The 13,935-nt window shown below is 50.1% G+C and overlaps 1 protein-coding gene across 2 annotated transcripts in view; it reads right to left on the minus strand.

Annotated features, from left to right (window-relative positions):
* NBN (nibrin) overlaps positions 1-9,576 on the minus strand; it is a 90,605-nt gene extending 81,029 nt beyond the window's left edge. For both annotated transcript variants that reach the window (XM_069731587.1, XM_069731586.1), the window contains exons 1-2: positions 9,520-9,576; positions 2,794-2,927 (exon numbers count right to left, since the gene is read on the minus strand). In XM_069731587.1, coding sequence (XP_069587688.1) covers positions 2,794-2,927; positions 9,520-9,550 — 165 coding nt within the window. In that variant the 5' untranslated portion in view covers positions 9,551-9,576. The remainder of the gene's footprint in view (positions 1-2,793; positions 2,928-9,519) is intronic.
* Positions 9,577-13,935: the final 4,359 nt, after the last annotated feature.

A 13,935-nucleotide genomic window follows, 5' to 3' on the forward strand; every position in this document is an offset into this window, starting at 1 on the left:
TGAGGCAGTGCTGTGGAGTCGGGGTATATACATGCTCAGTGATAAGGCAGTACTGTGGAGTCGGGGTATATACATGCTCAGTAGTAAGGCAGTGCTGTGGAGTCGGGGTATGTACATGCTCAGTAGTGAGGCAGTGCTGTGGAGTCGGGGTATATACATGCTCAGTAGTGAGGCAGTACTGTGGAGTCGGGGTATATACATGCTCAGTAGTGAGGCAGTGCTGTGGAGTCGGGGTATATACATGCTCAGTAGTGAGGCAGTGCTGTGGAGTCGGGGTATGTACATGCTCAGTAGTGAGGCAGTGCTGTGGAGTCGGGGTATGTACATGCTCAGTAGTGAGGCAGTGCTGTGGAGTCGGGGTATATACATGCTCAGTGGTAAGGCAGTGCTGTGGAGTCGGGGTATATACATGCTCAGTAGTGAGGCAGTGCTGTGGAGTCGGGGTATGTACATGCTCAGTAGTGAGGCAGTGCTGTGGAGTCGGGGTATGTACATGCTCAGTAGTGAGGCAGTGCTGTGGAGTCGGGGTATGTACATGCTCAGTAGTGAGGCAGTGCTGTGGAGTCGGGGTATGTACATGCTCAGTAGTGAGGCAGTGCTGTGGAGTCGGGGTATGTACATGCTCAGTAGTGAGGCAGTGCTGTGGAGTCGGGGTATGTACATGCTCAGTGGTAAGGCAGAGCTGTGGAGTCGGGGTATGTACATGCTCAGTAGTGAGGCAGTGCTGTGGAGTCGGGGTATATACATGCTCAGTAGTGAGGCAGTGCTGTGGAGTCGGGGTATATACATGCTCAGTAGTGAGGCAGTGCTGTGGAGTCGGGGTATGTACATGCTCAGTGGTAAGGCAGTGCTGTGGAGTCGGGGTATGTACATGCTCAGTAGTGAGGCAGTGCTGTGGAGTCGGGGTATGTACATGCTCAGTAGTGAGGCAGTGCTGTGGAGTCGGGGTATATACATGCTCAGTAGTGAGGCAGTGCTGTGGAGTCGGGGTATGTACATGCTCAGTAGTGAGGCAGTGCTGTGGAGTCGGGGTATATACATGCTCAGTAGTGAGGCAGTGCTGTGGAGTCGGGGTATATACATGCTCAGTAGTGAGGCACTGATGTGGAGTCGGAGTATGCACATGCTCAGTAGTGAGGCAGTGCTGTGGAGTCGGGGTATGTACATGCTCAGTAGTGAGGCACTGATGTGGAGTCGGGGTATATACATGCTCAGTAGTGAGGCAGTGCTGTGGAGTCGGGGTATATACATGCTCAGTAGTGAGGCACTGATGTGGAGTCGGAGTATGCACATGCTCAGTAGTGAGGCAGTGCTGTGGAGTCGGGGTATATACATGCTCAGTAGTGAGGCACTGATGTGGAGTCGGAGTATGCACATGCTCAGTAGTGAGGCAGAGCTGTGAAGTTTGAGTCAGGGAAATTGAGAAGTCGACTATAGTCTGCTGCTGAAAGAGCGTCCTCATTTGGAAAGAAGTCGGCAGAGTTTATTCATTTCTGCCAATTCTCAAACGATCTTTCTGTAAAGAACATTTCTAGAAGGATCGATTATCCGGAGTCACTGAACGTGCCTGGCCATGATTAAAGACTCTTGTGTCCAATAAAGACCATGATGTGAATGAGCACATTCAGGTAACGATCATTCACCGGATGACTGCTCGTTCCCGGACTCTTCTACCTTTATCTCCAACCTCATATACTGGAGACTCATCACTGGCATTCACCCACTTACATCAAATCTACAATTTATTACACGTGCAAAATACATCATGAATGTGAGTGAAGTACTGCACAGAACTGCAAAGTGTCTTCTGCAAAGTAACTATTACTTAAAGAAGTAGAAAGTGTGGGAATATTCAGTTACGGTAATTAGAGGGGGTTAGCAGAGAGCGTGATGTTAGTGTGGTATGGAGAAGTCTGAGTACACAAAACAGAACGACACAGCTGCAAACGTCTGTATTCTCTATCAGGAATGTATCATCAGCAAACTATTGACTAAAGTAAGAAATCTTACAAATATCACATTGGTCCCTAGGCCTAATACTAGAATCACACTTCCTGTTCTGTAAAGAAAACTTTTCAGCAGTTTCATTATCATTACAGACAGGATTACAATGAAAGGTAGCACCTCTACTCACAGCTGGTAACACAGGATCCACCATTCAGGTGATGTCACAGCTCACCTCCCCCCACTCCCGGCACACTGACATTTGCCCTGATAACAGGATGCTTAGTAAATGCTTCAAAACAATTCAGCAGGGTCGGAATCAGCCCATTGCCACAAATGTTTATGCATCCAACAAGCAATAGAAGTCTAATATTAAGCCTGTCGGGTCTGATATTGCTATTATCCTGCAGATATAGGGAATATGGCGTTGCCCGGCCATTGTACTAAAAGTGAAGTACTCAAAAGAACATGAACTTTATTTCTCCCGGGAGCCGCTGGCTTTCAGTCATGGCTGGAGCAATTACAGTCACTGCTCCCAGCATGGACAGTGGCAGCTGAACAAACAGCCCGGCACTGACTGACAGCCAGCTCAGTAGTGCATCAGCACAGAGCCATCTGTCAGTTACTGTCGGGGTAAGCTTGCATGACTGACAGCCGGCAACTCCACGGAGAAATAACATTCAATATTTCCAAAGTGCCACACATTTAGTACAGCGCCTGGGGACCTTCAGAACGCTGTTAACCTGGAGGTTAACCCCATAGGGTAAGGGTTAATAGTGTTATTGGACCTGTAGGTTCCCTTTAAGTTTAAGTTAAAACAACAAGTAATTTCCTGATGACAAAACTTACCAGGCTGGAGAGCGGGCGGCTAACAGAAAATGTAGCATGAGCTCTGCTAATGGACTGATCATCTCCAATCAATATTGCACAGTTCTTCCGCCCCACAATGTAGTCAGTATCCGTCAGAAAGTGATAGGTCAGTGCTGGTGACGAAAAAAAGAACACAACAATGGAGCAGTAATGACAGCCGAAAGCAGCAAGAAACACACGAGCAGGACCGCCTAGGAAAACATAGTATTGATACTTAAAGAGAATCTGTCAGCAGGATTTCATCCCCCAAACCACAAGTCTTTAGATGTGCATATCTTTCTCAAAGAAAAGTCCAGCAATACACGGCCAGTTCGTTCTTGCATTACTGAGGAATCTGTGCTGAAACTGATATGTATAGGGCTACTGCAGATCTGAAGCCTCGGCCACTCCAGCTATAGTCCCTGCCCAGCACCACCTCCTCTTCCTTCTTGACTGAAGTCACACAGCATAGAGGCCATAAGTCAACGAGGAGGAGACAGTGAAGGATGGGGAATAGAGCTGCAGTGACCGAGGCTTCAGATCTATCATAGTTATTCAGCCGAATTTGCATATTAATTAAAACGCTGACTTCTCAGTAACTATTGTATGGATTGGCCATATAAAGGTATTGTTGGACTTGTCCTTGAAGGAGCCACATGTACATATAAAATAGTTCTGGGGGGGTGAAATCCTGCTGACTGCTCTTCAGGGGCGGACATACCATTGGTGCAACCTGTGCGGCTGCACAGGGGCCCAAGAGGTAATGGGGCCCATTTCTCGCTCCAAAGCAAGTGCAATTTTGCATTTTTAGGAGTTCTCGGGCTGCAAAGGGCCCATATATTGTTCTTGCACAGGGGCCCTTTTCTGACTGTGTCCGCCAGTGCTCTGAATGATAATGTACAGGTAGCTCTGTAGTATGGAAATCCTGGAGAGTATTCTGACGATTCTCCAGTGCAGCTGTAATTGTCACTGCTAGATTGGAGATTTGCCATAACACAAGACATAACAGGGAGTCCAGGATGCACACACAGCAGGATAGGGATCAGTAGGGATCTGACGCCTCTCCGATCAGATCTGCTATAGAAAATGCTTGGATCGCCTGTGAAATAAGTCTAGAGCATCTTGTCTTCCTAGAAATGTATTCATAAATTGACAACTAAGTGTCATCATCAGCTCATGGTGTGTCCCTACCACCTACCACGGGTCTTGGAGCTTAGGTGGCACCTAAAAGGTCCCTTTTGGCAGATATGAGAAGACCAATACTATTTAATACCCGTGTAATGCCATTAGTCCTTACACAATCTTAGGGCATATTGGAATTTTTTTTTTCATAAATGAAGAAACAATCTTCTGAGAAAATGTTCAGATTACTGCCAATAAGTATCAGGCTGCCACTCAAGTCATGACAGTGGAAGTGGATTTTTCTGCAGACACGAAAACCACGGCACTTCGGGGTAAACACGCGACAAGTAACCACACATGGATTTACCCCATTAAATGGAGCTAATGTGGGGGCGAACAAGACGGCAGATCAAGAGGCAGACCCGCGCAGCCACGATCGGTGCGGCAGACCCTCGCAGCCACGGTCGGTGCGGCAGACCCTCGCAGCCACGGTCGGTGCGGCAGACCCTCGCAGCCACGGTCGGTGCGGCAGACCCTCGCAGCCACGGTCGGTGCGGCAGACCCGCGCAGCCACGGTCGGTGCGGCAGACCCGCGCAGCCACGGTCGGTGCGGCAGACCCGCGCAGCCACGGTCGGTGCGGCAGACCCGCGCAGCCACGGTCGGTGCGGCAGACCCGCGCAGCCACGGTCGGTGCGGCAGACCCGCGCAGCCACGGTCGATGCGGCAGACCCGCGCAGCCACGGTCAGTGCGGCAGACCCGCGCAGCCACGGTCGGTGCGGCAGACCCGCGCAGCCACGGTGCAGCAGACACGCTCCTATTTCTATCATACAGCGCATATATCTGGCCACTCGTGAAGCTGGTAACCCCCAATAATCTGATATTAGTGACCTATCTTAAGGATAAGTCATTAATATATTATATGTAGTAAACCCTATTAAGTGCAAAGGCGAGTGCTGTACAGCCCAATACTATCAAGTAGCATTATCGTCTCAGTAATTGCATTACGAGGGATTTCTAGTTCAGCTCACCTAATCTGCCAAATACCAAGAGACCTACACAAAGGACGCACGGAAGAACCAGACCTTGGGTCCTGATATAATGCTAATAAAATACAGATTCTTAAAGGGATCCTGACGATCGATATCTGCTGCCCAATCCGTGTGATCTCAAACTTTAGAAACCTGCCCGCTGCGCAGGAGTGACAGGTGTCTGCCTATATGGGCACATAAGCAGAGACCTGTCTATCCAGGGCAGCGTGAAGGAAAAACTATTAATATATGTTATCTGCTGAAACATGCTATCTGTAGGATAACCGATAACTTGCTGATTAGTGGAGGGGGTCTGTATGAGAGAAGTGGCCGGGCCCACGCACCACCACTCCATTCATTCTCTATGGGACTGACAAAGCTCGCCAAGTACAGCACTTGGCTTTTTCGTCAATAAGACTAAAGAAATACAGAAGATTGGACACTTAAAACATAGCACATGATACCGATGACCTATGAATCGATTAGGCTGGATGTAAGCGTGAATGGATCTGAGCAGCAGAGCTATGCACAGTGTGGTGACCGCTGTACTGCAGCCCTGCGCTTATCCATTCATTCCAAGCCGAGCTGCAGGACCGGAGAACGGCCACAACACAGGTAATAGAGCAGCGAGGTAAGGATCTGTTCTCAGTTTACATCCAACCACCAACAGCTGATGAAGGGGAAAGGCAGGTGCCAAACCATCCCAATCTGATACCAATGACCTAAAAATATCATTAAATTGGCGCTTTACTTTCACTAGTCTAGTCAACCCTTGGCTTTGATAACACAAAAGTGGCACAATTGTCAAGGTGACCATATGAGACTCGTGCAGTACCATGCATAGGTCCGATTCTATTCAACATGACCCAAGTACGAAATTCCTGCACTACCTAGTGTGACACCACCTTCACAACAGCAGAGGGAATGTACATTGGTCATTTCATGTTTGCTTTAAAAGTATTGTCTGAAATTAGGATTACCGGTATATATTTATAAAAAAAAAAATCCACAGGTGGGGTATGGTGCTGCAGGTAACAATCCTCAGGTGGGGTATGGTGCTGCAGGTAACAATCCTCAGGTGGGGTATGGTGCTGCAGGTAACAATCCTCAGGTGGGGTATGGTGCTGCAGGTAACAATCCTCAGGTGGGGTATGGTGCTGCAGGTAACAATCCTCAGGTGGGGTATGGTGCTGCAGGTAACAATCCTCAGGTGGGGTATGGTGCTGCAGGTAACAATCCTCAGGTGGGGTATGGTGCTGCAGGTAACAATCCTCAGGTGGGGTATGGTGCTGCAGGTAACAATCCTCAGGTGGGGTATGGTGCTGCAGGTAACAATCCTCAGGTGGGGTATGGTGCTGCAGGTAACAATCTTCAGGTGGGGTATGGTGCTGCAGGTAACAATCCTCAGGTGGGGTATGGTGCTGCAGGTAACAATCCTCAGGTGGGGTATGGTGCTGCAGGTATCAATCCTCAGGTGGGGTATGGTGCTGCAGGTAACAATCCTCAGGTGGGGTATGGTGCTGCAGGTATCAATTCTCAGGTGGGGTATGGTGCTGCAGGTATCAATCCTCAGGTGGGGTATGGTGCTGCAGGTATCAATCCTCAGGTGGGGTATGGTGCTGCAGGTATCAATCCTCAGGTCGGGTATGGTGCTGCAGGTAACAATCCTCAGGTGGGGTATGGTGCTGCAGGTATCAATCCTCAGGTGGGGTATGGTGCTGCAGGTAACAATCCTCAGGTGGGGTATGGTGCTGCAGGTATCAATCCTCAGGTCGGGTATGGTGCTGCAGGTAACAATCCTCAGGTGGGGTATGGTGCTGCAGGTATCAATCCTCAGGTGGGGTATGGTGCTGCAGGTATCAATCCTCAGGTGGGGTATGGTGCTGCAGGTAACAATCCTCAGGTGGGGTATGGTGCTGCAGGTATCAATCCTCAGGTGGGGTATGGTGCTGCAGGTAACAATCCTCAGGTGGGGTATGGTGCTGCAGGTAACAATCCTCAGGTGGGGTATGGTGCTGCAGGTATCAATCCTCAGGTCGGGTATGGTGCTGCAGGTAACAATCCTCAGGTGGGGTATAGTGCTGCAGGTAACAATCCTCAGGTGGGGTATGGTGCTGCAGGTAACAATCCTCAGGTGGGGTATGGTGCTGCAGGTAACAATCCTCAGGTCGGGTATGGTGCTGCAGGTAACAATCTTCAGGTCAGGTATGGTGCTGCAGGTAACAATCTTCAGGTCGGGTATGGTGCTGCAGGTAACAATCCTCAGGTGGGGTATGGTGCTGCAGGTATCAATCCTCAGGTGGGGTATGGAGCTGCAGGTAACAATCTTCAGGTCAGGTATGGTGCTGCAGGTAACAATCTTCAGGTCAGGTATGGTGCTGCAGGTAACAATCTTCAGGTCAGGTATGGTGCTGCAGGTATCAATCCTCAGGTGGGGTATGGTGCTGCAGGTAACAATCCTCAGGTGGGGTATGGTGCTGCAGGTAACAATCCTCAGGTGGGGTATGGTGCTGCAGGTAACAATCCTCAGGTGGGGTATGGAGCTGCAGGTAACAATCTTCAGGTCAGGTATGGTGCTGCAGGTAACAATCCTCAGGTGGGGTATGGTGCTGCAGGTATCAATCCTCAGGTGGGGTATGGAGCTGCAGGTAACAATCTTCAGGTCAGGTATGGTGCTGCAGGTAACAATCTTCAGGTCAGGTATGGTGCTGCAGGTAACAATCTTCAGGTCAGGTATGGTGCTGCAGATCATCCTCATTTTCTTCTCAGCTCAAGGAGAGCCTTTTACTTCCCTATATCTTTATGGTGGTTTATCAGGGTTTTTCAAAATTTAGTGATAGCGCATTGCCTATTGTAAAGCATCATGAATCAACAGCTGAAATCAGAAATAACCCACACGACCACTGCAGACAATCTCTGTCCTCAGTGATGATGTGTTAGAGTAGGTGCACATGATCAGTAATCGGCAGAGCTCTGGATGCAGCACATGTCCACTGCGTCCAAAGCGCTGCTGGTTATTGAACGCAGGCGAATCCGTATGTGTTCATTGACCCGTGTGATACATTGTACGGGTGAAATTTATTGAAATCCCATCCACTATGCTGTAACATCTGGACGCTGCGCATGTAAACAGCATCCAGCCCGCAGCATTTACTGATCGTGGGCACCTACCCTTAGACTTACAAGTCACCTATGAGATCAGTGACTGTTTGCAGGTGTCTGTTGGCAGGACGTCATCACTAATGGCGCCCGTGCAGATTGTGGAGCCGAGTACACATTGATATCTGCATGTGTCCACTGTGGACGTGCCAGGAATTTTGGAGCATTAAAAATAGTGAAATCTGCAGGGAAAATGTTGTGAAACTAAAATTTGCAGTGCAGGTCAAGTTCAGATTTTTTGCAGTATATGGATTCCCCAGATCCAGGGTGTATCCCGTGTGCACGTCCTCGTGGTCTCCTGTTCCACCTTAGGCTACTTTCACACTAGCGTTAACTGCAATCCGTCACAATGCGTCGTTTTGCAGAAAAAACGCATCCTGCAAAAGTGCTTGCAGGATGCGTTTTTTCCCCATAGACTTGCATTGACTATGCATTGCGACGGATTGCCACACGTCGCATCCGTCCTGCGACGGATGCGTCGTGCTTTGGCGGACCGTTGGGAGCAAAAAACGCTACATGTAACGTTTTTTGCTCCTGACGGACCGCTTTTTCCGACCGCGCATGCGCGGCCGGAACTCCGCCCCCACTTCCCCGCACCTCACAATGGGGCAGCGGATGCGCCGGAGAAATGAATCCGTTGCCTCCGTTGTGCAGTGCGTTAAACGCTAGCGTCGGAATCTCTGCCCGACGCATTGCGACGGGGAGATTCCGACGCTAGTGTGAAAGAAGCCTTATGCACACACACATGTATGACCAGGAGGTACACAGGAAGGACGCTCACACAGGATGCTATCAAGGTACTTAAAGCCCCGCACCAGTGTGGTTTTTGTTATTTCAGTGCTGGAATGCTGCCACTAATGTAAGATCCCCGACCCTAGTATTATATTTACCAGCCACCGTCTTCAGCTTTTCTCGGCGGCGCTCCGGTCCCAATCCGCCATCTTTTGACTACAACCTCTAGGTAACGGTCACAAGCTCTCAGTGTAAGTCTATGGGCCTTGTTCTGGCTCCCATGGACTTACATTGGGTTGTGACCCTCGGCTCGCCCCGCAGACACTGGAGAGATCTGTCCGGTCACAACCTGCAGAAGACGACCGGAGCGGCGCCGGTAACAGATGAGGATGGAGGCTGGCGAGTAGAACACTAGGGGAAGGGGACTTAGATTAGTGACACCACTCCAGCGAAAAAAAATAAAAATATAAAAAAGTGCTGTAAACTCCATAGAAAGAAATACAAAGAGAATATAGATGACACAAGTGCTGCACTGCCTCATGTGCACAATCTCAGGCACCCTGACTGGTCACTACAGGACCTCCATACTCCTCCAGTACACCTCAGCCCCTGCAGGTCACACTGTCCCCCACTCTGCACATCACCCGCTGGCGGTGACATGACGCTGTGGCTCGGCTCATTACCTCCCGCACTCTCCCTCTTCAGCTTCCACATTGCTCCTCTCCGTACAAGGTCGCACAGTCATGACGTCACGCACTCCCGCTCTGTCTACTGTACAGATATCATACAGCGTGGAACGTGGGCGCCACCTGGTGGTCATAGATGCGCACGACAGCTAGTGAGATTTCTCATAGTGCTCCTGTGCCGGCAGAGCACACCACCTCACACACGCATTCATTCTAAGACGCTTATTTATGGACTAGATGGTGGCCCGATTCACTTTTTAACATTAAAGGGAATCTCTCACCCTATTTTTGGCCTATAAGCTGCGGCCACCGGCATCAGGGGCTTATCTACAGCATTCTGTAATGCATTCTGTAATGCTGTAGATAAGCCCCCGAAGTAACCTGAAAGGTAAAAAAAAACAAGCTAGATCATACTCACCCAGGGGCGGTCCAGCGCCTCCCATCTTCATACAGTGACGTCCTCTTCTTTGCTTCCTGTCGCGGCTCTGGCGCAGGCGTACTTTGTCTATCCTGCTGAGGGCAGAGCAAAGTACTGCAGTGCGCAGGCGCTGGGCCTCTCTGACCTTTCCCGGCGCCTGCACACTGCAGTACTTTGCCCTCAACAGGGCAAACAAAGTACGCCTGCGCCGGAGCCGTGACAGGAAGCAAGGATGAGGAAGTCATTGTATGAAGATGGGAGGCCCCGGACCCGGACCGCGACGCCCATCAGACCAGACCGCCCCGGGTGAGAATGCTGTAGATAAGCTCCTGATGGCGGTGGCTACAGCTTATAGGCCAAACATTGGGTGACAGGTTCCCTTTAAGTCCAATCAATGAACTAAAACCTGACACGTTCCCTGTAAGGCTATGTGCAGACGATGAGCTTTTGGTGTTTCAGACTTTTGCAGCATTTCTGCACCTATAGTGTCAATTAAATTATTTGTGTTTTTCTTTTTCAATGTATTTTTGTACTACCACTGTTTTTATAGGGTTTTTAGAGCTGTGGATTTTGTCTCTTGTTGTTATCTTGTGTTTTCAATAAAGCTGCTTTGTTTTTGATACTTCCTGGTATTTGGCTTTGAGAAAACTTTGCTGCTACAGTCATGTGTGTATTTCATGTAAGGCTTCTTTTACACTTGCTGTGTTTTTGCGGGCCGTTTTTGCGGCCCCAATAGATTTCTATGGGGCCCCAAAAACGGGCCATAAAAATTTGTCAATAGTGCCGTACGCTGCATGGCCGTATTTACGGCTGTGAAAAAAATATCGAGCCTGCTTACGGACATGGCCCCCATTGAAATCAATGGGGCCGCAAAAACAACATAAGCTTGCCCAGTGTGTTGATTTGCGGTACACCGTGAAGACCGTATTTGCGGAACTCCGTATTTTTACTAGGACACTCCCATGTACTTCCTGTTTATCACTTCAAAGGCCTGCAGATACACGAGATGGATCTATTCGAAACCAGAAAAACGACGATACGAGAAGATTTTGTGACCCATTCTGCAGCTGACAGTGAAAATTACGGCAATAGGGTCCGCAAAAACGGTCCGCAAATAAATACAGCAAGTGTAAAAGAAGACTAAATGCCGCTCATAATGCCCCGTGCACACGCTGAGTATTTGGCAGTTTTTTAGGGGCTTCCACACTGCGTTCAGGCTCAGTCAGTAGCGTAGCTACCCGGGGGAGGAGGGAGCAGTCGCCCAGGGCCCCACGCTCTGAGGGGGCCGACCCACACGCCGATACTGTTACATTCTGCGGCACAGCAGGGAGAATCGATCTCCCTGCTCTGCCACTATGGGGCCCCTGAGCAGGAGAGGGGGGCCCCGATGCCAGCAGTGGCCCCCCGCCCATCATCGCAAGGTCAGCTGTACCGGCATTTAGCCGATACAGCTGATTGCATTGATGGGAGAAGGAGCGCTACGCTCCCTCTACCGTCAGCGTCTGACGTCACCAACGCCGACACTGACAGTGGGCGGGATGACGTCACTAACCGGCGCCCGCTGTCAGGAGATGAGCGGGCGCTCATAGCTGCGGAGGAACCAGGAAGAAGAGAGGTATTTAGTTTTATGGGGGCTGCCTTATACTACAGGGTCTGCCTATGTGGTGCTGCCTTATACTACAGGGTCTGCCTGTGGGGTGCTGCCTTATACTGCAGGGTGTGCCTATAGGGTGCTGCCTTATACTACATGGTCTGCCTATAGGGGTGCTGCCTTATACTACAGGGTCTGCCTATGGGCTGCTAGCTTATACTACAGGGTCTGCCTATAGGGGTGCTGCTTTATATTACAGGGTCTGCCTATGGGGGTGCTGTCTTATACTACAGAGTCTGCCTATGTGGTGCTGCCTTATACTACAGGATATGCCTATTGGGGTGCTACCTTATACTACAGGGTCTGCCTATGGGGGTGCTGTCCTATACTACAGGGTATGCCTGTGTGATGCTGCCTTATACTACAGGGTCTGCCTATGGGGGTGCAGTCTTATACTACAGGGTCTGCCTGTGGGGTGCTGCCTTATACTGCAGGGTGTGCCTATAGGGTGCTGACTTATACTACAGGGTCTGCCTATGGGGGTGCAGTCTTATACTACAGGGTCTGCCTGTGGGGTGCTGCCTTATACTGCAGGGTGTGCCTATAGGGTGCTGACTTATACTACAGGGTCTGCCTATGGGGTGCTGCCTTATAGGGTCTGCCTATGGGGGTGCTGTCTTATACTACAGAGTCTGCCTATGGGTGCTGCCTTGTGCTACAGAGTCTGCCTATGGGGGTGCTGCCTTATACTGCAGGGTCTGCCTATGGGGGTGCTGCCTTATACTGCAGGGTCTGCCTATGGGGGTGCTGCCTTATACTACAGGGTCTGCCTCTGGGGGTGCTGCTTTATACTACAGGGTCTGCCTATGGGGTGCTGCCTTATACTACAGTCTGCCTATGGGTGCTGCCTTGTGCTATAGAGTCTGCCTATGGGTGCTGCCTTGTGCTATAGAGTCTGCCTATGGGGGGTGCATTATACAATATAGAGTAGGCCTATGGGGAGTGCATCATACTATATGGAGGCTTATGGGGAGTGCATTATGCTACATTTAGGACTATCTGGTGCATTATACTATATGGAGGCTATCTAGGGGGCATCATACAATGTGGAGATTACAGTGAGGGGCCATCGTACAGTGTGGGGATTACAGTGAAGGGGCCATCATACAATGTGGAGATTACAGTGAGGGGCCATCGTACAGTGTGGGGATTACAGTGAAGGGGCCATCATACAATGTGGAGATTACAGTGAGGGGCCATCGTACAGTGTGGGGATTACAGTAAGGGGGCCATCATACAGTGTGGGGATTACAGTGAAGGGCCACCATACAGTGTTGGAGCCATCAAACAGTTTTGGGGCTACTAAGGGGTCAGCATACTGTGTGGGTGGTACAATACATTGAGGAGGCATTATACTGTGTATAAGAGAGCATCATGCTGTGTATAAGGGAGCTGTACAGGGGGAGACTCGGGACATTATTAAATGTAAAGTGGGCACTTATTATAGAGGAACTCAGGTTACTGTGACTATCAAAGGGGCACACAGGGCAATATTACTTTCTAGGGGCAAAATATAGGCACAGTTTTCTAGGTCACTTGCACCCGGCATTACTATATTATAGAGGGGTGCTTTAGAATTTAGAGGGCACAGAGAGCCACACAGCAGGTGCAGTAATAGGGAGACATACGGCAGCAGAGGCTCAGTATTGGGGTATCAAGTGCAGTAATAGGGACACATACGGCAGCAGCGGCTCAGTATTGGGGTATGAGGGGCAGTAATAGGGACACATAGGGGAGCAGTGGCTCAGTATTGGGGTATGAGGGGCAGTAATAGGGACACATACGGCAGCAGTGGATCAGTATTGGGGTATCAGGTGCAGTAATAGGGACACATACGGCAGCAGCGGCTCAGTATTGGGGTATCAGGTGCAGTAATAGGGACACATATGGCAGCAGCGGCTCAGTATTGGGGCATCAGGTGCAGTAATAGGGACACATACGGCAGCAGCAGCTCAGTATTGGGGTATCAAGGGCAGTAATAGTGACACATACGGCAGCAGGGGCTCAGTATTGGGGTATCAGGTGCAGTAATAGGGACACATACGGCAGCAGCGGCTCAGTATTGGGGTATCAGGTGCAGTAATAGGGACACATACGGCAGCAGCGGCTCAGTATTGGGTTATCAGGTGCAGTAATAGGGACACATACGGCAGCAGCGGATCAGTATTGGGGTATCAGGGGCAGTAATAGGGACACATATGGCAGCAGCGGCTCAGTATTGGGGTATCAGGTGCAGTAATAGGGACACATACGGCAGCAGCGGATCAGTATTGGGGTATCAGGGGCAGTAATAGGGACACATATGGCAGCAGCGGCTCAGTATTGGGGTATCAGGGGCAGTAAT

Source organism: Ranitomeya imitator, chromosome 6, assembly GCF_032444005.1.
Source record: "Ranitomeya imitator isolate aRanImi1 chromosome 6, aRanImi1.pri, whole genome shotgun sequence".
Lineage (NCBI taxonomy): Eukaryota > Metazoa > Chordata > Amphibia > Anura > Dendrobatidae > Ranitomeya > Ranitomeya imitator.